We start from the raw sequence: 24,482 nt of genomic DNA, 5'->3' as shown, positions 1-24,482 counted from the left end.
AGGGAATGGGTGATTTGCGTACTTAGTTTCCGTATCTACCAAGTACCAAATCTCATCCATACATCGCACCTACTACTACTACTCTCTCTCCTCTTCTCCTTTCTCACATATTTAATATCTTTCATTCCACACACTACACTCTGAATCTCTTCCAATGGCACAATTCAGCAACCTCACTCCAGACCTAACCGAACTCATCCTCTCCTACCTTCCAATCCCAACTCTCCTCAGAGCTTCAACTGTCTGCAAACTCTGGTACCACATCGTTTCATCCCCAAATTTCTCTTCTTCTACCAACCAAATCCCATGGTTCTTCCTTTACGGACTCCACAACACTTCTTCAAGGAACAACCAGTCCTTCGCTTTCGACCCATTATCTAATCTCTGGTTCTGCCTCCCCACCGGAGCTTCTCCTGCACCTCACCTACCCAATTCATCTTGCTTCCTCGGACTCGATAAATTCGTTCTCACCACTGCTCCTAATTTCACCTACTCCAGGATTCTTAAACGGACTTGGCGATCCACTTCTCCGCTTCGATTCTCGCGGATTAATCCTCTTGTCGGTGTTTTTGATCATGAATCTCGACGAGTTCCCAGATTCGTTGTCGTTGGTGGTGTCAGATTCATTGGGAACTTAGTTGATATTGAGGATCGATTGGCGGTTGAGATTTACGATCCTGATTCTGATTCTTGGCAGATTTGTCCACCTCTGCCGTCTGATTTCAGATCCGGTAATTCGTCGCAATCTCTCTCGTCGGCTTTGTTTAAGGGAAGGTTTTATGTCTTTGGTATATACTCTTGTTTCGTTTCGTCTTTTGATCTGATCCAACATCAGTGGAGCGATGTTCTTATCCTTAGGCCACCTGGTGTTGTTTTCTCGTTTTTGATCGCGTGCCAGGACCGGCTAATCTTGGCCGGAATGTGTAACACGCCGGTTGGGTTGTCGTTTAATTTGTGGAAAATCGATGAGAAGACTATGGAGTTCAGCTCAATTGGAGCTATGCCTAGGGATTTGCTGTACAGTTTGTTTGATAGTGATGATGATGATAAATTTGCGAGCTTGAAATGTGTTGGACTTGGTAATCTTATCTATGTTTTCAATGAGGATTACCATAAGAAATACCCTGCTTGTGTTTGTGAGATTGTAGATGAGTCTGGTGGTGATGACAAGTGTGGCTGGAGAAGAGTCCCTCCATTGCCTTCCCCTGTTAATAAATTTCACAAAGTCATTAGCTTTTGTTCAACGATTTCTGTACACAACATTCTTAGAGGAGAAGAAGATTTTGATCAGATTCAGATGAGGGCAGATTGATATTGTTTCTTCTCTACTTGGTGAGTTTATCCAACCCTTTTCAATGTTATAATTTTGGGCATCTTTATATAAGGAAAACTTTTGTTTTGCCATAAGCTTTAGGAATGCAAATTTTGTGTTGTCTTGTTTTTGGCTCATGTTTCTCAGATCATAAGCCTATCAAAAGGGTCAATTTTACATTTGAAAAACAATGACTAGAATCAAATCTCAAGCACTTTTTGGTTACTAATGGAATTTCTCCTTTTAACAACTATGCCAAGACAAGTAGGTGTTGTACTCAGTACTCACTCTTTTACTAATGGAATTAGGTTCTTTATTATGAATATCAGTTTGTTTCTACCTACCTTAGCATATATATTATTAAATAAACTTCCCTAGTCTAGCTTTTATTAGTACAAGTTTACTCTATAATATTTTATTTACTTGTATGCTTTGAAGAACAATAAAATAATGTAAATTGTGGATGTTTTAATGCTGCTGCCGCCAGTTGATCTTGAAACCTTTTTCTTTTTTTCTTCTTTTTGAGGCAATTCATATTATTTTGGTTAGTTTTGTACAGGTGCATGATATGGATTTGGGTTTGAACCAACATTAGAATAAAAAGCTCTTGTTGTCTTCATGTGAAGTAATCTCTATACAAACTTAATTCTTCAAAATTTGTCCTGGTCATCAATCCCATGAGACTAAGACTAGTACTTTGTGTTCTTGCTACTTGGTATACTATTTTCTGTTGTCATTAGATCTTTGTGCATTATTTCTCAACAGATATAGTCAATTCTGTTTAAAAGTATGCTCAGCTTGGTTGAATAATTCCAATTGTCTCTAAAAGATTGTTGATATTTATGTTATGAGCATTGTTGAGTAGTTAGCGGGTTTTCTATCTTATCTAATATTATATTAATAGTGATATAACAAGTTAGTAGATGTTGGACATTTTAAGGTAACTCTAGCATTTTCCATTATGTTAATAATGATATATTGTTGATATCAACATGTTTATCTATATCTTTGATTTTTCAAAGTTCAAAACGTTATTTGACACAAAGCATTTTCGTTTTGTCTAAACATTCTTTATCCAATTATATATCGATTGTTAATGTGATTCATTCAACAGCCAATCTCATAAAATTAATATTTTTTAAGATTCTTGTTTTTAGTCAAAATTATGACAATTATTGATATGTGAGTATGTAATTTGAAATAAGTTGAAAGTTCAATATTTTTCATCTTAAATTAATTCATAACTTATTTTATTGATATATATTTTATAAAATATAATCTTATCAAAGTAATTATTAGAGTTAGCATCAATTACTTCTAAACAAATGATTGAGAGGTTCGATGATGAAAGCCAACCCATTGGTAGGGTGTATTATTTTTTATAAGAATGTTAATCTTTACATTCTATTTGCTTAATTCGAAAATTTTATTGTTGTGGAAACATGTCCTTCCGTAGTAATAATCTTCAATTAATTTAGATTTTGTGTTCAACCAAATAATGTAATCATGCTAATAGTAATATAAGTAAATGTCCTCATGCACTACAAACACAATAAGTTTTAATTAAATTAGGGTCAATTTTCGATAATTTTTTTTTTTTAAATATAATCAATTTGAAGTTAATTTTTAGCACGAACAGATGTAAAAAATATAATCAGTTTTGTCATAAAATCTCTATATTGGGTTGTTATTAAGTTACATTTTGACAAAAAAAATAGTTAAAGATACTATTTAGTAACGCTTTGAAAAATAAAAGACTAATTTGTTATTTTACAATATATGATCCAATTAGTATCTTTTGCATAATACAAAGTTTAAGATAGTATTTACACTTAAAAGTATAATAATCTTCTCATATTGAATGAGTATCATGTAATATATTAAAATACCTTAGGCCATGAGTCATTGTCTAATTTATATTAGGGTTATGTTCTAGATATAACAATAGAGGTTTCAAATGTTTTAAGCAACATTTTTGACTTAGAATTGAAAATTGATCATCAATAGGATTAGTGGGTCCAGAATATATTAATAACATTTTAATCTCTCTAATGAGTTATTACATAAATGAATTACTTTATTTGTTCTTTATTATTTAGTGCATCGAGTCGATTTAATTTAAAAGTATAGATAGATTGATTTATTTTGTCTCATTTATGATGTGAGTGAAGAAGCCAGTCAGATGTTTGGAAAAGATGTGTTATGAGTAGTGAGTGTGCAAATTCCAATATTTTTTTTTTGACGTGGTGAACAAAGTCACACATGATTAACAATGCAGTACACCACAATATCGGCGGTGGAGCCCCTCGAACCAGGATAGCTCATCGTCTGACCAAAGAGCATGTTTTGCAAAACCATAAGTTGCTAGCAGAGAGTGTGCAAATTCTAATATTTATTTTGCTTTTATGAAAAATTTACTTTGTTGCTTGTACGAAAAGGGGCACTATAATATTTTAGCATTTTTATCGAACACCATATGAGTCATATTGTCCACGAGAAATGTGAGAGTTGGAATTGCCCAAGAGAATTGATCGTCGAGGATTGGATGACATTTGAGATTAGAAGCTCGCATTAAGCCTACTTCAAGATTGGAGTTGGATTTTCTTTCACTCTCTGCTAGCAAATTAGGATTAGAGACCGACAGATACGATTGATAATATGCTTCCACATTGAAATCCAATAAGCTTATTGAGGCGGCTATTTCTCAGTCTCGGGATGCTTTCTTAAATAAGACGAGTCTTGGCCAATTATTTACTCTTAGTAGGAATGTTCATATAATAATCAATCTAATTCAATCTACACGATCAAGTATGAATTGAATTGGATAGAAAAATGTAAAATTCGCACTTATGCCTATAAAATGTTGTTTCAAATGTAAAAATAACTTATTCAATAAAATCTACTTTTTTATATTTATTTCAAAAATTATAAATGCATTTTTTATATTGTAAAAGTAATTAAATAAAACTAATTCATAGTATATATTTTTCAAACTTAATATATTAAATATTTATATTTACAAAAGAAAATGTAATCTAAAAGTATAATCAATATTTTCTTTCTACATATAATTTATTTTTTCTTTTTGTTATTTTTTGTTTATTTATTTTAATTTATTGTTAAAGACATAGAACAACAATTTATTTTATTTTATTGTTGGACAATTTACTCTTTATTTCACAATATTAAATATTTATTGTGAATTTATTCAAACTCTGTATAATGTCTTAAACAAGTATAATCTAATTAGAAGAGTATTTTATTATACCTATTATTACAACTTCTTAATCAACTATTACAATATATAATTTATATTTATGGTATCATAAATATTATATTATAATATTAGTTATAATATTTTTTTTCCATTTTTTCATATTATAATGAAAAATAAAAATGTTCCACTGTATAATTTCGGATTAAAAAATTAATTTAGAAATTGTAATAAAAAATTATAATTATTTGTATTCAAAAATCATCAAAAAAAAAAAACATTACAAGTCAGCCCATTTTTTTGGGGTTTACAGTAATAATATGCTTAATTCTATTTGTCAAAAAAATTACTATAAAAAAAAAGTTAGAAAGAAAGTTACTTGACACGTAGTTAGGCAATCTTGATCGTTCGTGAAGAACACGCTCTACAAGTTGGCGCGTTGTGCGGAAAACCCATAACCAATCGGAGTTTTCATGGTATATAAGAAGAATGACCCAAAATGTTAAGGAATGTGGTGAGTCTTAACGCTTAAGTCAATTTTCACTCACGCGCTCCTCTCTCGTTTTCTTCTGCTAGGGTTTTAAGGGTTTTCTCCAAACGAAGAACACAAAATTAAAAAAAAAAAAATCTCAATCGATTGAAGCATGGATAGGTATCAAAGGGTTGAGAAGCCCAAGCCCGAATCTCCCATCAATGAAAATGAAATCCGAATCACCACCCAAGGTGTTATCAGAAACTATATCAGCTATGCGACCACTCTTCTCCAGGTACCTTTTACTATTTTTCATTTGATGAGTTCTGTTCTAGATTATTATAGATTTCAGTGTTTTTGAGTTCAGTACAGAACATATATATTTTTATTTGGCATTTATGTCTTGGCGTGTTTGTTAATTTATGTATTTTTGTGGATTTTTCTATTATTACTTATCATCGAAGGAAGTTTTGGTTTCTGGGTTTTGATATTTTCAGATTAATGGTCTTTAATTGCTTGGTTAGCTGTGTATTGTAATTTGATTGGTAATATTAGGCTTTTAATGTGAGTCAAATGAAGAAGGAAATTATTGTTTGGTTGATTCTTGTATTCATCTCTCTTTTGTGTCTTTTATGGGTTTTCATGCCTTGTTTGCCTTTTAGTTATTTGTTGCATGTTTATCTTGTGGTATTGGGGCTGATTAGTGTTATGGGGTGATGTTTTGCTTTGTTGTTTGAACTGAAAATTTCTCACTCTGTTTTGTTTCATATTGTATTTAGGAGAAACGAGTTGCTGAGATTGTATTGAAAGCAATGGGTCAGGCAATCAGTAAGACGGTGGCCATTTCAGAGATTATAAAGGTCAGTACAATCTTGTAATAAGATGAAGTTTTCCATATCTCTCTATTATACTGTTACAAAACTAATATGTAATTTGTTCATACAAAACAGAGTAGAATTCCTAGGTTGCATCAAGATACTGCTATCAGCTCAGTGAGCATAACTGACGTATGGGAACCTATTGAAGAGGGTCTTGTGCCGTAAGTGTGGTTTCATAGTATTTCCATGTTTAATTTAATGTATAATTATGTGAAATTTCTTTTTGCTGTAATCTGCTGCGATAGCATCATGTCACACATTTTGATGGTTTTGTTCTGTTCATTTTTTTTTATGTTTACTGAGTTGTTAAAATTCTGATGCAGTGTGGAGATGACTCGTCATGTCTCGATGATTTCAATTACTTTATCAACTAAAGAGCTTGACAAATCCTCTCCTGGGTATACATTACAGCTTGATAATTGATCAACTTTGTTCTTTTTGTGTGCTTTGAACTCATCTGACTAAATGAACTTTTTGTGCAGTTACCAAGAGCCTTACCAAGGGGATCAGTCTAAGCCACAGCCAAACTATCAGCAGCAGTTGCAACAACCTAGGCAACCTCGTGTGCCATATAATTCTGTAAATGAAGGTGATGCAAACAACATGTTTTCTCATCCATGCAACATGCTTCTACAGTTTTATATATTCTTAATTTCTCGCTTTGCTTTTAGATTCGTATAACCGAGGTTGGGGCCGTGGTAGAGGACGAGGGAGGGGTTGGAATAGGGGTGGGTATGGTGGAAACTATCAGGTTGGGTATGGTGGTGGAAACTATCAAGGCGGTGGATATGGAAATTATGGAGGAGGTTATGGAAACTACCAAGGTAATACATTCTTGAATATCTTGAGGGCTCAAATTTATTTATTGGTCAGTTAATGATTACCAAATTATTTCCTTTCGAACCTTATCTTGTTTTTTGACATGCGCTTACTTTCACTAGACAATGGTGGATATTCAAATCGGGGTAGAGGTGGTGGAAGAGGCAGAGGTCGAGGTTATCGAGGTGAGTAGTTTCTATAACCGTAATTATTCATGCAATCTGTTTCCTTCATTGATGCTTTGTAAACTAATAGTTGTGTTCGGCTGTTTATATTGCATACTAATAAAGTATTAAACCTAGGAAAGAACTCATTTTGATGTGTTCACTTGAAGTTTTGATTGATGACTTCTTCTATTAACTGTAATGGGCAGTGTATAGTTTCAATTTCAATACCCTTCCAAGTTCTTTCCTTAATTTCCATTACCGATCAATAAAGATGTCCTTTAGTTTAGTTTCTTCTTCTTGGCAAGTATGACTATCCAAATATGCTTTATCAATAAAACTAAAATCCTGACCCACTGCTTATCTTATAGGTACAGGTACATATGAAAGGAGTACAGGTTCTGGATTGGAAAGAGGCACAGGTTCTGGATTTGAAAGAGGTACAGGTTCTGGATACGAAAGGGGTACGGGTTCTGGATATGAAAGAGGTGCCGGATATGATAGGGGTACAGGATACGAAAGAAGTGGAGGAAGTTACGAAAAAGTTACAGGATATGAAGGAGGAAGAGGAGGCAGAGGCGGAGGTACAGGATACGAACGAGGTGGAAATGGAAATTACGAAAAAGTTGCAGGATATGAAGGAGGAAGAGGTGGAGGTTACGAAAGAGGTACAGGATATGAAGGAGGAAGAGGTGGAGGTTACGAAAGAGGTACAGGAACAGGATATGATAGAGGAAGGGGTGGAGGAGGAGGAGGAGGAGGGGGAAGAGGGTATGGCCGTGGGCGAGGACGGATGGGTGGCCGCTCAAGGGGGGGCGGTGTTGGGATCCAGGGTTGACAGTATGGTCTGTTATTTTGCTTTTAGCTAAATGGTTGCCTGTGGCCTGTGGGGGTTGAATTTTATGGGGTTTAACTGTTTTTAATAGGCGTGAAATGTGAGCTTTTGGAAAGCAGTTTCTATTTTCTAGTTTCCCTCTTGCGTTTTTTATATGAAATGTGGGGCAAAGGTTGTTTTTTAGTCAAGTGCAAAGTAGTTGGTTTTAAGCTGTTGATTCATTTCATCTATATTCCCGCCAATATTTGTATCTAGATTTTTTTTTTCTTAATATCACATATCTTTATTCCTTGAAAAGCACCTTCTTATATTTCTCTTTACATGTTATATATTTGCTATAGTAAGAAATGGTTAATTTTATTTTGTTTTTTCAAAATATTAAATCTAAATTTAAATTCAGTACACATTTTTTTTATTGTGTATATTTTTTTTAATATTATAATTTAAATTTAAAGGAAATTTCTTTTTATAGGACTGACCATTGGTTGGTTTAGTCGAATTTAGTTTTTGGTCTGAATTGGTGTAATTTGAAAATTTACTGACCAATTCAAAATTTATCTTAAAATTGATCGTTTTGAATCTTGGTTTGGTCGGTTTGAACCGATCTAATTTATTCTTTAAAATTGATCGTTTTAAATTTTGGTTTGGTCGGTTTGAACCGATCTAATTTATTCTATAAGAACATCATTTTACAACTATATAAATTAATTGTTCAAAAATTATTATTTTATTCTTTTAACTTTAATATTATATAATAATAATATATTATTATATATTATGAGAAACTACAATACATAAAGAAAAAAAAAACTTAATAAATTAATATACATGTTTAACAGTCGGTTTATTGTCCAAAAAAAACCGACCGTTCAATGGCGGTTTTAACTGTTAGCACCTTTTCTTGTTTTCAGTTCTACCAGTTTCGATACCAACGGTGTTCGGTAGGTCGGTTTGAACGGTTTTTTTAGTTTTCAAAATTTCATGCTTAGTCCTATCTTTTTACTCAATTTACATATTTTTTTACATATTTTGAAAAATAATAATAATAATCATAAGAAAATTCTACAATGCACACCCTAAAAATGGATATATTGATGCACCCCTATCTGTTTTAGCATCCGAAATAATTTTTTAGTCAAATTTTTTCTCATGATCATGTACGTTATAGTTATTTAAAACATCCTGCAAAATTTTAAGAAATTTGGAAAAGTTTAACATGCCGAAAATTATGTTCAAATAGTGTGTTGCACGCGTGACTACTTTATTTTATACGCGTGTAAAATAGACTGTTTGAACATTATTTTTTATATTGTAAATTATTCTGAATTTTTTAAAATTTCGTAGGATATCTTAAATAGCTATAACATACATGAATATGAAAAAAAAACTAGACTAAATTTTTTTTCTGGATGCCGAAACAAGTTAAGGGTGCACCAGTACATCTCTTTTAAGGGGGTACATTGTAGAATCACCCATAATCATATAGCGTAACAATAAAAAAATTAGGGTGATTCTAAAATGCACCCCCTTAAAAGAGATGTATTCATGTACGTTATAGCTATTTAAGATATCCTACAAAATTTTGAGAAATTCGGAATAATTTACAATATAGAAAATAATGTTCAAACAGTCTATTTTACACGCGTATAAAATAAAATAGTCACGCGTGCAACACATTGCTTGAACGCAATTTTCAGCGTGTTAAACTTTTTCGAATTTCTTAAAATTTTGCAGGATGTCTTAAATAACCATAATTTACATGACCATGAAAAAAATTTTGACTAAAAAATTATTTCGGATACTAAAACAGATAGAGATGTATCGATATACCCCTTTTAAAAGGTGCATTATAGAATTTCCCAAAAAATTATATTTAACAATAAATTTTAAATATTATAATATATTTTTATATATATAATTAGCGCTTAAATTAAATATTTTTAATTAAAATTATATTATTTAATAAAAAAATTAATTATATAATTAAAAATATATTAAAAACTAAGAATATAGCTTATATACGTGCATTAACCTAGTTATTATAACATAAACGACGTTCTTTCCTTGTTCACCTTATCAATTTATAAAGATAATTGTAAAAGTAAAATTAGGCCCTTTTAGGCTTTTAGTTGTCTAAACCAATCCAACTCAGAATAAGTATATATTCTCTAAATCTTCAATATTAATGATTGTAAAATAATAAAACAAATAAAAAAAATATATATGGATTAGTAATTTTAGGGGTATTCAAGATTTAACTTTGATTGATTCAGTATAATTTGCACGATTCATTCTTGTCCAAATTCAAGATTTAACAAAGCAATTCGTTCCACAATTTATGTTTGTAATTTTGAAAAATAGTTATACATATTTTAAAATTTGATATATTTATTATAAAAAGATAATAAATATTCTTTAAACAAATAAAAAGTATGCTAATATGGTTTTTTTTTTTTTTTTTTTTTTTGCAATAAAAAAGTAGAGTAGTAATGCTATTGCTAGATAAACATAAAATTATGACTGTTGGTTAAAATCCACTTATAACCAGTCCCTTTACAGTATATATCCACATCAGCAAAAGGAAATAAAATACAAGTAAACAAAACAGTCCTAGGGTGGCTTCGCCTCTAGTGGATCAAATCTTAGTAGTTAGTTACAACTGAAAGTGTAACTAACTCCTAAGATCTTGATCAACCGACTATACTACTCTATATAAGAACAGAATCAAAGCAAATAACCTAAGATCTAACACAAGAAACTGTGATGGAAAAATATACAGAGAGAGAAAGAAGAATAAACCCTAGTTTAAAGACTTCAGCTCCAAGATCCAACCTCGAAAATGCAGATCCCATGGTGAGGAGACAGAAGGGATGAGTACATGCACAACAACAAACACACAGAGTTAGATCGAGAAGAAAAAGCTAAGGAAAATCAAACAGAACTTGTAAAAACAAAGAATCGAGTTTACCTGGTCAAAAACCTTGTGACAGGAAGCTCCAAAAGTCTGTATTTTGCCTTTGAATCATAGTGGATATCAAGCTAATCTCTGAGACGAGCTTGACAAGAGACGTAGCCACAATTTTGGGGTGAACTCTGAAACAAATCTGGTGATTTCTTTCCTATTACTTGTTTTTATTCATCTAAACCTAAAACTATGTGTGTGTGTGTTTAGATCTGGGTTTTTCTGGGTTTTTTCTGGGTTTCTAGGGTTTGGAATCGAGCAAGTTCTCAGAGAACTTCTCGCTGTAGGGTTTCCATTTTTGGCTTTGTGGTGAGTGATTGAGTGTTAGGGTTTAGACCCTTATACCGAGTATTTAAAACTCTGATGATCAAACGACACAAGTTTGGATGTCGTGTTGGTCATACGGTGCCGTTTAAGTCTAAAGCTTAAGTTAGACTTGGAAAGGTCAATTTTGACCTTGATACTGATATTAAAGTATCTTGTTGGTGTAGGGTAAAACGGTAAAATCCTACGGTGGTATCGAACTTTGGTTTGGCTAAGGAGATCAACGAATTCAAGGAAAATATCGTAAAGGAATTGGCAAGAAAATCTTGAAAGAAAAGATTGACAAAAGAACAACACTCGAAACGACGAAGATCAGATTGATTCAAACTCAAATTCCGAAATACAAAGGCGAGAAATTCTAAAACTCTATCTACGTTTCTTATCAATTTTTATTAAAATGAGTAACATAAAAGTTGACATTGATAAATTTGATGGTACAGAGGATTACGGAATGCGGAGAAGGAAAATTAGGTCACTTCTAGCTCAGAAACTACTAAGGAGTGCTTAGATGAACCTATTGAATGGCCGAAGGAACTTCTAAAAATACAACGAAGAATACCTAGAACACTCTTGGAATACTAATCTTCAATCTATCAGATGCAATAATAAGATTAGTAGATAAAGAAGAGACTCCATCAAAGATTTGGAAAAAGCTAGAAGAGCAATTTCAACAGAAATCTTTGACAAACAAGATTTATCTCAAGGAAAGGATTTTTGGGTTCAAAATGAACCAATCCAAGTCCTTTAGATCAAAATCTTGATGAGTTCTCGAGGATGCACATTGAGCTTGCAAACTCGGGGAAAATGAGGCTCTTAGTGATGAAAACCAAGCCATCATCATACTTAATTCATTGCCGAAACTTACGGAGAAGTTAAAACGGCAATTAAGTATGGAAGGACCTCAATCACTCTTGATGAGGTCATCTCTTAAAATCTAAGGACTTAGAGATGAAATCGAAAGGAATGGTGGATCCCAATGGTGAACTAAATGCGAGTAGAGGCAGATCTACTCAGAAGAAGCCTTGGCATGGAAAAGGGAGGAGTCAAAGCCATAGCAGGGGTCCAAACAGAGGACAGAACAAGGGTAGATCTAATTCTAAAGGGCCACAAGACACAGATGGTTGTTACAACTGTGGGAAACCTGGACATTTCAAGAAAGATTGCTATTTCTTGAATAAAAACAGAAAGAACAAATTTAATGGACAAAGAGCTGATTACAATTCGAGTCCGAAATCCTAAGGGCAAAACGAGATCACCAAAATGCTAATTTCGGTGATTGTTATGAAAATGGGGAAGTTTATGTTGCGGGATCATCTTTTAAAGATGATTGGATACTTCGACTCGGAGTTGTACATTTCATATGACTAATAACATCTATTTTGGTAATTTCGGGGATTCAACTAAGGGAAAAGTGATTCTAGGGAATGACCAAATTTGTGAAATTAAAGGAGCGAGGGCAGTAGCATTTAAGATGCATGATGGGGTCACTAGATCCTTCAGCGGGTAAGATTTGTACCTGATTTATCTAGAAACCTAATTTCACTAAGTGTGCTTGATGATTTAAAAATAGAAAGCAAGATCAAAGATGGACAAATGAAAATATGCAAAGGATCTATGACTATCATCAAAGGAGTTAAGAAAGAAGGCCTATACTACATGATTGGGGAACTATAGCTAGAAGCAACAATACCGTTGAGACGAACAACATTTTACAAAATCACGAAGATGCTAAAGCTATACTATGGCACAACGAGACTTGGACACTTAGCGAGAAAAGGTTTACAGATTGTAAATGAACAACAACTACTGGGCAAGGACAAAATCAGCAAAGTGGAATTTTGTGAGCATTGCATACTTGGAAAACATCATAGACTGAAGTTCAAAACAGGGACACATAAATCTAAAGGTATATTAGATTATATACATTCAGATTTATGGGGCCACAGAAAAGACTCCAACTCATGGAGGTAATACCTATTTTCTATCTATAGTTGATGATTTTTCTAGAAAAGTATGGATTTTCTTACCTTGAAAAATAAAAATGATGCTTTTCAAAGATTTAAACATTGGAAAACACTTGTTGAAAATCTTACTAACGTAAAGGTTAAAAACTGGGACGGAATGATAGTGTCCGGAATTTTGCAACAATGAATTTGACATGTTTTGCGAGAAACGAGGTATTCAAAGGCACGAACGATTAGGCTAACACCACAACAAAATGGTGTTGCGAAAGAATGAACAGAACCATTCGAACAAAGCCGGATGTATGTTAATACAATGCGGGTTTGTCCATGGTTTACGGGGAGAAGCGATTATGACATCCGCATTTGATAAACGGATGTCCCTCAAGTGTTATTGAATTCAAAACACACGAGGAAAGGTGGTCCGTAAACCACCGAGATCTTTCAAACTTTGAGAGTTTTTGGTTGTAGTGCATTTGTGCACCAAAGTATTGGTAAGCTTGAACCTAGAGCTATTAAAGGGGTTTTTCTAGGCTATCCTGAAGGAGTTAAGGGTTACAGAATTTGGCTAAGAGACAAAGGTGGATTTAAAACTATAATTAGCAGAGATGTTATATTTAAAGAAAATGAATTTCCTTGTTTACTTAAAACTAACCCCCTGATGCAGTAGACACTAACCATGCGAATGTACTATCTGATTTGACCACTCTATGGAAGGCTAGATGACGAAGAACTGATATAAATCGGGTGGAACCCAGTTTGAAGTGAACACGATCGGGATCGGGTGGAACAAACGAAGCTCCAACGGAGAAGAGCGAAGGAGAAGAGCAACAGGGAGATGAAACTGAAGTGGTTCAGCCCACTGAAGCTCTGGATGACTACCAATTAACTAGAGACAGAGAGAAGAGGACACCTAAACCTAATCCTAAGTACAGTTTCAATATCTGGAATGAAGACATAGCCTATGCCTTCATGACTGCTATGAAATCTCTAAGTACAGAACCTCAAACCTATGAAGAAGCTATGACAGGACCTAATGCTAAGAAATGGTTTAAAGCTATGGATTCAGAAATGGTTTCTACGAAGAAAAACAAGACACGGATAATGGTTCTAAGGCCTAAAGGGAAAAGAATAATAGCCGCAAATGGGTTTACAAGCATAAAGAAGGGATACTTGAAGGTGAACCTATAAGATTCAAGGCTAGGTTAGTAGCCAAAGGTTTTACACGGAAAGAAGGAGTTGACTACAATGAGATATTCTCACCGTGTAGTACAAGACCATAAGAATAATGCTATCTATAGCTAATCAGTTTGACATGGAAATTGATCAAATGGATGTCACTACAGCTTTTCTACATGGAGACTTGGAAGAAGAGATCTATATGGAACAGCCTAAAGGTTTTGAGATTAAAGGGAAGGAAAATATGGTACGGGTTGGTTAAGTCCTTGTATGGACTCGAAACAAGCTCCTAGACGGTGGAACGAAAGTTTGATGCTTTTATGTTAAAGCATGGGTTCAACAGAAGCTACCATGACACATGTCTGTACTAAAAAGGAGACTCTATAAAAGATGTCATCTACGTACTACTTTATGTAGATGACATGCTTATTATAAGTCGAAAGGACTAGGGTTGATATGGTTAAAGCTCTACTTAAGACGGGAATTTGAAATGAAGGATCTTGGAAATGCTACCAAGATCCTTGGGATTTCTATACTAAGGGACGAGAGATAAAGGAAAGCTAGTGCTTAGACGGGAAGATTACATTGAGAAAATCATAGATAAATTCTCAATGAGGATGCTAAGGTTGTTAAGCAACCTATTACTAGTCAAGTATACACTCTAAGGAACAATGCCACAAAACGAGAGAAGGAGATTGAAACTATGAAGGATGTACCCTATTCTAATGCCGTAGGGTCCGTAATGTACTTAATGGTAAGTACTAGACTTTGATTTGGGATTTCTTTATGAGTGTACTTAGCAAATACATGGCTAATCCAGAAAAGTTCAACTGGTTAGCCATGAAATGGGTATTCAATTATCTACTTGGGACAACTAAGGTTGGATTAACCTACAATAGACAAAAGCTAACACTATAATTGAAGGCTATAGTGACTCGGACTATGCAGGACGAGACAATAGGAGATCTACATCTGCCTATTTCTTTCTAATTGGAGGTAACGTGTAAGTTGGAAAGTTCGGCTTCAACTTGTTGTGGCACTATCAACTACGAAGTGAGTATGTGGCCACAACCGAAGCTATAAAGGAAGCTATATGGCTAAAAGGGCTAATGAAAGAACTTAATCTACTTAAAGGAGTACCTACGCGTGTACTCGAACGGCGTATATTCCTATGTAAGAATCCTATGTTCCATGACGGAACAAAACACATAGAAATCAAGTATCAACACCATCGGGGACAAAGTGACACAAGGAGAGATAGATATTGAAAAGGTGCCTGCGAGGATAACCCACGGACATGGGAACTAAAATTGTGACTCTTAACAAGTTCATACATTGTATGAACTTGTTAAGAATCGACAAAAGGAGACTAAAAGTAGGACTATCAAGCTAAGACTCTCGGAGATAAACAAACAAACATCGAATCGGTTATAAGAGGATTTCGGGTGGAAATTGTTGGTTAAAATCCACTTATAACCGGTCACTTTACGATATATATCCACATCGGAAAAGGAAATAAAATACAAGTAAACAAAACGATCCCCAAGGTGAAGCCTCTTTCAGTGGATCAAATCTTAGTAGTTAGTTACAATCGAAAGTGTAACTAACTCCTAAGATCTTGATCAACCGACTATACTACTCTATATAAGAACGAGAATCAAAGCAAATAACCTAAGATCTAACACGAGAAAACCGGATCGAGAAAAATATACGAGAGAGAGAAAGAAGAATAAACCACTAGTTTAAAGACTTCAAACCTCCAAGATCCAACCTCGAAAATGCAGATCCCATGGTGAGGAGACAGAAGGGATGAGTACATGCACAACAACAAACACACAGAGTTAGATCGAGAAGAAAAAGCTAAGGAAAATCAAACAGAACTTGTAAAAACAAAGAATCGAGTTTACCTGGTCAAAAACCTTGTGACAGGAAGCTCCAAAAGTCTGTATTTTGCCTTTGAATCATAGTGGATATCAAGCTAATCTCTGAGACGAGCTTGACAGAGACGTAGCCACACTTTTGGGGTGAACTACGAAACAAATGCGAGTGATTTCTTTCCTATTACTTGTTTTTATTCATCTAAACCTAAAACTATGTGTGTGTGTGTTTAGATCTGGGTTTTTCTGGGTTTTTTCTGGGTTTCTAGGGTTTGGAATCGAGCAAGTTCTCAGAGAGAACTTGCTCTGCTAGGGTTTCCATTTTTGGCTTTGTGAGGCTGAGTGATTGAGTGTTAGGGTTTCTAGACCCTTCTCAGAGTATTTAAAACTCTGATGATCAAACGACACAAGTTTGGATGTCGTGTTGGTCATACGGTGCCGTTTAAGTCTAAAGCTTAAGTTAGACTTGGAAAGGTCAATTTTGACCTTGATACTGATATTAAAGTATCTTGTTGGTGTAGAGTAAAACAGTAAAAATCCTACAATGACATACTTTATACACATTAATTTTTACTATAGATAATTTACTTAATTATGATGTTGAAATTAATTATACATTTCAACGTACATAGTGTGTGCAATATAAATATGTCACAATTATTTTTCATAAAATATGCTATGTTAATTTATGAACTTTAAGCCCTTTGAGATTTTATATATCTTACTAATTATATAAATCTCTATTTAACTATAATTTATTACGGATTTAATAGATAAAATATACTCAATTAAAAAGTTAAATTTAACCGATTTTATATTGCTAAAATTAATTTTTTTTAGAAGATCAAAAAGTTGTATTGCTTCAATCAATTTATATCCTAACAGCACTTTTTAAAACAAAAACCATTTTAGCAATTACAGCCAAATAATCGTTGGGAAATATTCTCATCTTCTTGATCACAAAGAAAACATCTACCATCTGTAATGATATATTGAACAATTCAACAACCTATCTTTCATTTGTAATTGATTTAGGACAGCAAACCTCTCCATACCAGCAGCTTTAAGATTGGTAAAATTATTTTAAAGAGTTGCATCTTGTCACTGAAAAAGACATCCATTCACAACAAGTAAACACTCACTCACACCTACCACTTTTTATTCTTGTATATGGGTTTGATTACATATTTACTGGTGAGTGCATACATGTACATTCATATTCATTCTTCTTTCATATGTCTTTCACCTAGAATATATATTATTGAGAATAATATTAAATAGGGAAATTCTAAAATGGATATATTGATGCACATTTATCTGTTTTAGTACCCGAAATAATATTTTAGTCAAATTTTTTATCATGGTCATGTACGTTATAGTTATTTAAGACATCCTGCAAAATTTTAAGAAATTTGAAAAAGTTTATAACACGCCGAAAACTACGTTTAACAGTGTGTTGCACGCGTGACTATTTTATTTTATACGCGTGTAAAATAGACTGTTTGAACATTATTTTCTATATTGTAAATTATTCGAAATTGCTCAAAATTTTGTAGGTTATCTTAAATAGCTATAACGTACATGAATATGAAAAAAATTAGACTAAAAAATTTTTCTAGATGCCGAAACAAGTCAAGGGTGTATCAGTACATTCTTTTTAAGAGGGTGCATTGTAGAATCGCCCTATTAAATATATAGTGCATGCATATATAACCTTTTAAGTTTATTTGAAGTTTTACCTCTTCATTAATAAAATTGTTCTTTTTTTGAACAAATAAAATTGTCCTTATTCCATGCATATAATGAGAAATTTAAATGTGTGTAATGTACTTGTTGGAATAAAAATTGGTTTTTTTTTTTTGTTGGAAAAAGAATAAAAATGGTTTGACTCACGGAAAATATAATATTATGTGGGGTTTGTAATATTTTTTATCAATTTTTTATTTTTAAAATTAGAAAAGTAAAAATATTTTTCAAAGGATGTATTTTTAAAACATTAAATACCAAATGAAATAAAGTGTTTGTTAATTTATTACATTTCTAAAAGTGACACTTCTTACATTATTAATTAATTAATAACAAATATAGGTGATTATGAACCTTAGATATCAAATATCTTGGCAAAATAATAACTTTTTTTTTTCAATATTTTGATATAATAATATTTACATAATGGTGTTCCTTTCATACAAGGATTTGATGTATATTGACACAATTTGTAGCCTAATACATTCAATGTAATAAGTTTCTAGACATAAATATCATGGCCCAGCACAGCTCCTACAGTCGATATTTTTTTACTCTCTGAGTAGTGAATAACAACAACAAATAATATAAATATAATCAATCATCATGTATATCACAAACACAAACTATATCTATATATAATATATATATATATATATCATGTATAGTGTATATATCCATATTATCCAAGAGGCAAGAGTGTGTCTAGGTTCATTGCATGTGCCACATTAAATAGTTTGACACGTCAAAAAAATACATATATCACTTATATATTTTCTATTATTTTTGTTTGATGAACAAAATGGATTTACGTTGTAAAGATTATCTAATTCTCTACCCTTTTAATAATTTTGTAATTTTCAGAATTATATATTTTTACCATTTATTAATGGACATTTGTCTGAAAAAAAGTACTAAAAAAATATTATTCTTTATATATATTTTTTTTCTTATATTATTATAAAGTAAGAAAATTTAATTATTTAATATATATTTAATAGCAATATAATATTATTTTAATAATTTATAGATGTGTTTATTATCAGAATATTTTAGAATAAAAAATGGTAAAATAAAATATATATTATATTTTTAAGTGAGATAGAAATTTTTGAGACTCTTAAAGAATATCATCATTGGCAATATTCTTATATACCTCATGCTTTAATTGAATTATCTCGGTATGCACTTTGAGAGTTTCTATTCAAATAAGGGTAGTCCCGCCACAAGGTAACCTCTCAAAGAGTACTCAAACATAATCTCTCTCATTAAGATTCAAACTCTTAAATGAAAAAAAAAAAAAAATACTACATGATTATAGTATATAGACATTTAAATTAAAAAAAAAAAATACTAATAACTAAACTATCACCACCACACACAACACGTGGTATATTATTATTATTATTATTATTATTATTATTATTATTATTCATGATGCATCAAATTCTTATATATTATTAGAAAAAAATTGTATTATAATAATAAAAAAAGATTATTATAAGGACTATCAACATCATCCCAATAATAAAATTTGGCCCATAATTAGTTTGATGGTGGAATTTCTTATTAAGGGCATTTTCTTTTCTTCGATTATTCTTATTCCTTAGTAATAATTTGATTCACTTGTGTTTTTTTTTTTTTTTATTCACTTGTGTTTAAAGAAACAATATATATCCAAATCTTATAGTTTTTTTTAGTGAAACAAATCTTACAGATTATAGTAATTAATAACTAATAATAATAATTAATTAGCTAAGATAATTTGTCCACTAGGATTTGTATGAGCCTGAATTAAAGGCTAGGTACACCTATCATATTTCTACATATATACACCAATTTAAAGCAATATATATAATTTCTTCTATAAAATAAACCCCAATTATAAAAGTGTTATGGATTTACACTTTACGATTAAAATTAAAGTTGACATTAGGATGGCTTAATTAGTAGATGTATCTTTTTTCCCCTTAATGATTCCATCTCTGAAAATAATTAATTGGTAACATGGAATAACTTATGTTTTTTTATTGGAACTTATATATAATATTCCTCCAGGATGATGATGACAATATTTACTCACTAATATATTTCAAATACTTTTGCTAAGATAAATAATCAAATCTGTGACTTATTTCTCTTTTTCTTTCTATTCAAATTTTAAAATTATACAATTTAATAAATGAGTTTTTTTATTTTTATACTTCAAAATAGTTTTTTTTTTTTGTTGTATTTTTACGAAAATACACATAGCAACTCACATAAAATCATACTGGAACAACTCAAACTGTAACTTTAAAAAAAAGTTCAAAGATGGTATGTTAATTGGGTGATTCGCCTTTAATAAACATTGGTATACTCATGGATGTAAATTTATATTACACTTCCTAAAATGGTTATTCCAGTGCATTTCTATTTATTTCGGTATCCAAACAGATTTTTATTTATTTATTTTTTCATAATTGACATTGTGTACTAAATTTAAATATAGGAACACTTATAAATTTTTAAAAAATTTGAAATAATAGTTTATAATATAAGAAATAAGTTTTAAATAGTTATTTACGATACTTATAAGAAAAAACATTATGTTTTTTAATAAAATATTTAAATCTTATTTTCTATACTGTAAATAAGTGATTTTATTTACAAATGATCTTAAATAATTACAACGTATAAATTATATATAGAATAATTTGTGGCATAAATACTTACGTTTAATTTTTTGCGGTAATAATACTTAAGTTATATTTTTGGAACTCTGAAGGTACTTGGTACTTAAATATCAAGTCATTATTTACGTGTCATTTTCTTATTGGTATATTAAAATTTAAAATTAATTTTTTTAAAAACAAAATATAAAAATTCATGACATGGGCTAATCAGGAATTATCACGTGGCAATTTACTTAACAATTAACAGTCAGATACATACAGAAGTTCCACAATTATAACTTAAGTATTATTACCGTTAAATATTAAACTTATGTATTTATTTACAACTGAGATTTAACTTTTAATATTTATGCCACAAATTACTTTTATATATATAAAAAAAATTAACTAAATATTAACAAATGATCCTAATCTAGCTTGTTGAGATAAGAAGGTACCATATATAATAACCATTGTAAAGGATATGTATATAATGTATGTTCTATAATATTCTTTCTATACTTAATGCAATTATGAGGGAACAAAGGGCAGTTTGGTAAATTGCCTTAGAATCGGTCACAAATTATTGTACATATGTAGTTTTGATCATTATCAAGACTATTCCAACATAATATAATAGAATACTATTCCATAGTCTCCGACAAAAACTAAAAATAAATAAAATAATAATGAAAATTATAATCATAAAAATAAAATATGGAATACCTTTATCCCCAAATGAATCAAGACTCATTTGATAGGATATAGGACTAATTATTAATAATCATGTACAAGCTAAGAAGAGGAAGGGATGACATAACATCGAATGAAAATAGGACACGTGTCGAGCAGACAAGCTAGAGAAGAGTACATTGGTTGTTGAACACATTAATAAGAGAGAGTGAATTTGGACGTATAAGAGTCTATATTCACTGACCACCCCATAAGAGCTGTCGTCTATATATAACCTTCCTCATCTAACCAAGCCGTACCATTAACTAAATCCAAATCTCTCCTCTTTTTCTTTTCTTTGAGTATTAGAAGAGAGTATATATATATATATATATATATATATATATAATGGAAGTAAATAATTATTTGAAGATGCAGAAGATGATGATGATGAGCAATAATACTAATAAAAAGGATGATCTTTATCATGTGATTCACAAGGTCCCTTCTGGTGATACTCCTTATGTTAGAGCCAAACATGCTCAGGTATCTATATTATCTTTATTCATTTACAATTTCATAACTATTCATTAATTTTATTTTATTTTATTTTTTTGAAAAAATATGATTGTTAATTAGTTTAATATAATTAATTTGTTGTATTGTATAATTAATTAATTTGTATTTATATATAAACCTTGTTATATTCGTGTAATATACATGTATAACTTACATTATATCTTATAGACGCTATGGCCCCACATGTATAATTTGGTTTGACAAAAGTGAAATTAAAATCTATTTTTTTTCTTTATTAGTTTGTTTACATGAAAATTTTATAAGTTATAATTTTATATTTCTAGTTTTTATATTTACTAGTATATATTAAAAGGAAAATTATCAAAACAATTTAGTATATATTAAAATTAAACTATGATTACTTTTGTTTATATGAGTTTTTTAGTGGTTATAATTATAAGGTTAAAAATTAAATATTATAGGAAGTAAACTAAATATAGAAAAGAGTAATGGTGTAACGAAATGAAAAACGATGTGGGACCATTTTCCAACAACCATTATTTTATTACCTTCTCCAAAGTTCCTGAGGGAAATGCTAAATATACATATAAATATCAAGTAGAATATTATTATTTGTATAATTTAATATTAGTTTTTATTTATTATAATTTAATAAATATTATAATAAATTACTAATTAATTATAGAATATTATAATGCACATTAATGCGCCAATGCTCCTTATAATAATATAATATTGTCGTTATAAATATATAAATTATATTAATTAAAAATGCGTGACTATATATATACACTAGCATTTCTACAAGAGGTTATTTAATATTATTTTATAATTAGTTCGTGATATTTTATAGTGTTTTAATTAAATTATGTGTAATGAGTTATAAAATTTGAATTATAATATTTTTTTATAGCACATTTAATTAATATGACATATATAGTCATATACATGATTGCACTATATATACTCTCTTACTCTCAATTTCCTTTATATACTATATGGTAAAAACAGCTAGTTGAAAAGGATCCAGAAGGGGCATTAGTGTTGTTTTGGGAAGCCATAAACTCAGGAGATAGAGTAGACAGTGCCCTAAAAGACATGGCTGTAGTAATGAAACAGCTCAATCGATCTGAACAAGCCATTCAAGCTGTTTTGTCTTTTAGAGGCCTCTGCTCTAAACAAGCACAGGATTCACTTGATAATGTCCTCATCGATTTATACAAGGTACATATATATATACGTGCAGGGCCGGCCCTAGGCATAGGTGGGCTAGGCCCGTGCCTAGGGCCCACACTTTCCGGGGGCCGAAATAAAAAAATAAAAAAAAATTATTAGGCTTTTATTTAAGTAAAATTTAAGTGTATTATAAGCAATAAATATTTATAGCTTAGTTGGTTGAGGTGGATGGTATAAAGTCCAAGGTCATGAGTTCAAATCCCATAACATTCTTCTTTTACTTTTTTTTATATATTTTTGAGGGCCCCAAAATTTAATTTGTCTTGGGCCCATATATTTTCAGGGCCGGCCCTGTATACGTGTATACATTAATGTACATGCATGCATGCACTGCCTAATTAAATTAATCTCTACGTACGTACTTTGAGTTGATAATAATAATGTAATTTGTACATTTATATTTATAATGTTAATGTGTAGAAATGTGGGAAAGTTGAGGAGCAAATTGAGCTACTAAAACGAAAGCTTAGGTTGATTTATCAAGGAGAGGTTTTTCATGGGAAACCTACCAAGACAGCTCGATCTCATGGCAAGAAATTCCAGGTTTCTGTTAAGCAAGAAACATCAAGGTTATTAGTAAGTACTATTATATACTCATACTCTCATTATTTTGATATATATATATATATGATTAGATCTATGTTTTCATTTTTATGGTTTTTTAAAGCACAAGTATATAAAAATGAAATCTAACTATGATGTTATTTTCTAATTCAGGGTAATTTGGGCTGGGCCTATATGCAAAAGCCGAACTATATGATGGCTGAAGTTGTTTATCGAAAAGCCCAAATGATTGATCCAGACTCAAATAAGGCCAACAATTTGGGCCTATGCCTTATGAAACAAGGCCGATATAGTGATGCCAATTTAGTTTTACAAGATATATTACAAGGAAGGCTTCCGGGTTCTGAAGATTCAAAGACACGTAAAAGGGCCCAAGAATTGTTAATGGATCTTGAGTCAAGAAACCCTCCTTCGCCATTGGATCTATTGGGCCTTGATGATGATTTTGTCAATGGGCTTGAGCAGTTGATGAATGAGAGAGGCCCATTTAGATCTAAAAGACTTCCCATCTTTGAAGAGATCACTCCATTTAGAGATCAATTGGCATGTTAAATAGTATGCATGTATATTTTAGTTATGGTTAGAAAAATGTGTTGTGATTCAAAAGAATGGGAGTGTATTGCTTTTTTGACATTCAAGTCATGGTAGAATAAGTCCATTTGTAATTAAATGTTGGACCCTTTTTGAAGTAGATGTAAATGTAATTGACAATTGTGTCAAATTGTCCTTTTGTATTTTGAATTTCAAAACAACCAATATTCTTCTATCAAAATCTATCTTCAGCCTTTTAAATGTTAATATTGTTATATTAATTAAGAGATATATAATACAACTTTTTGAATAATTTAATAATTTATGATGACAAAAATAAAGTTGTAAACCATTTAAAAAAAAAAAACAGAAAACAAAGTTTTAAAGAGATTAAAAAATTTATATGATCTTCTAAATAGTTAAAATAAACACAATTATATATATAAATAAAAACAATTACACACTTCAATTTTTTTATATATATATTTTTACAGATTTTTTATTGGGACAATTATATGAGATACTAATTTTTATAAAAAAAA

The 24,482-nt window shown here is 31.0% G+C and overlaps 3 protein-coding genes across 4 annotated transcripts; all 3 read left to right on the top strand.

The window, feature by feature from the left end:
- LOC115714373 (F-box/kelch-repeat protein At3g24760) lies at positions 1–2,149 on the top strand. Of its 2 annotated transcripts, none has more exons than XM_030643051.2 (2): positions 1–1,332; positions 1,872–2,149. In XM_030643051.2, exon 1 carries the CDS (start codon positions 155–157, stop codon positions 1,310–1,312), a length of 1,158 nt encoding a protein of 385 aa, XP_030498911.2. In that variant the 5' UTR covers positions 1–154; the 3' UTR covers positions 1,313–1,332; positions 1,872–2,149. The 2 variants fall into 2 exon arrangements, with proteins under 2 accessions (XP_030498911.2, XP_060970649.1); XM_061114666.1 differs by having other exon boundaries at positions 1,862–2,149.
- A 2,850-nt stretch (positions 2,150–4,999) lies between these two features.
- Positions 5,000–7,991, top strand: LOC115714159 (glycine-rich cell wall structural protein 1.8). The gene is made up of 8 exons (XM_030642729.2): positions 5,000–5,293; positions 5,778–5,858; positions 5,949–6,037; positions 6,200–6,274; positions 6,359–6,465; positions 6,548–6,700; positions 6,818–6,880; positions 7,231–7,991. Exons 1-8 carry the CDS (start codon positions 5,171–5,173, stop codon positions 7,695–7,697), a joined length of 1,158 nt encoding a protein of 385 aa, XP_030498589.2. The 5' UTR covers positions 5,000–5,170; the 3' UTR covers positions 7,698–7,991.
- Positions 7,992–21,387: 13,396 nt separating this feature from the next.
- On the top strand, positions 21,388–24,181 carry LOC115712390 (protein SULFUR DEFICIENCY-INDUCED 1). Its single transcript, XM_030640662.2, has 4 exons — positions 21,388–21,615; positions 22,621–22,833; positions 23,266–23,421; positions 23,563–24,181. Exons 1-4 carry the CDS (start codon positions 21,478–21,480, stop codon positions 23,959–23,961), a joined length of 906 nt encoding a protein of 301 aa, XP_030496522.2. The 5' UTR covers positions 21,388–21,477; the 3' UTR covers positions 23,962–24,181.
- The last annotated feature ends 301 nt before the right edge of the window (positions 24,182–24,482 follow it).

The sequence above is a fragment of the Cannabis sativa genome, chromosome 4 (assembly GCF_029168945.1).
Source record: "Cannabis sativa cultivar Pink pepper isolate KNU-18-1 chromosome 4, ASM2916894v1, whole genome shotgun sequence".
NCBI lineage: Eukaryota > Viridiplantae > Streptophyta > Magnoliopsida > Rosales > Cannabaceae > Cannabis > Cannabis sativa.
This window is presented reverse-complemented; position numbering and strand designations above follow the sequence as displayed.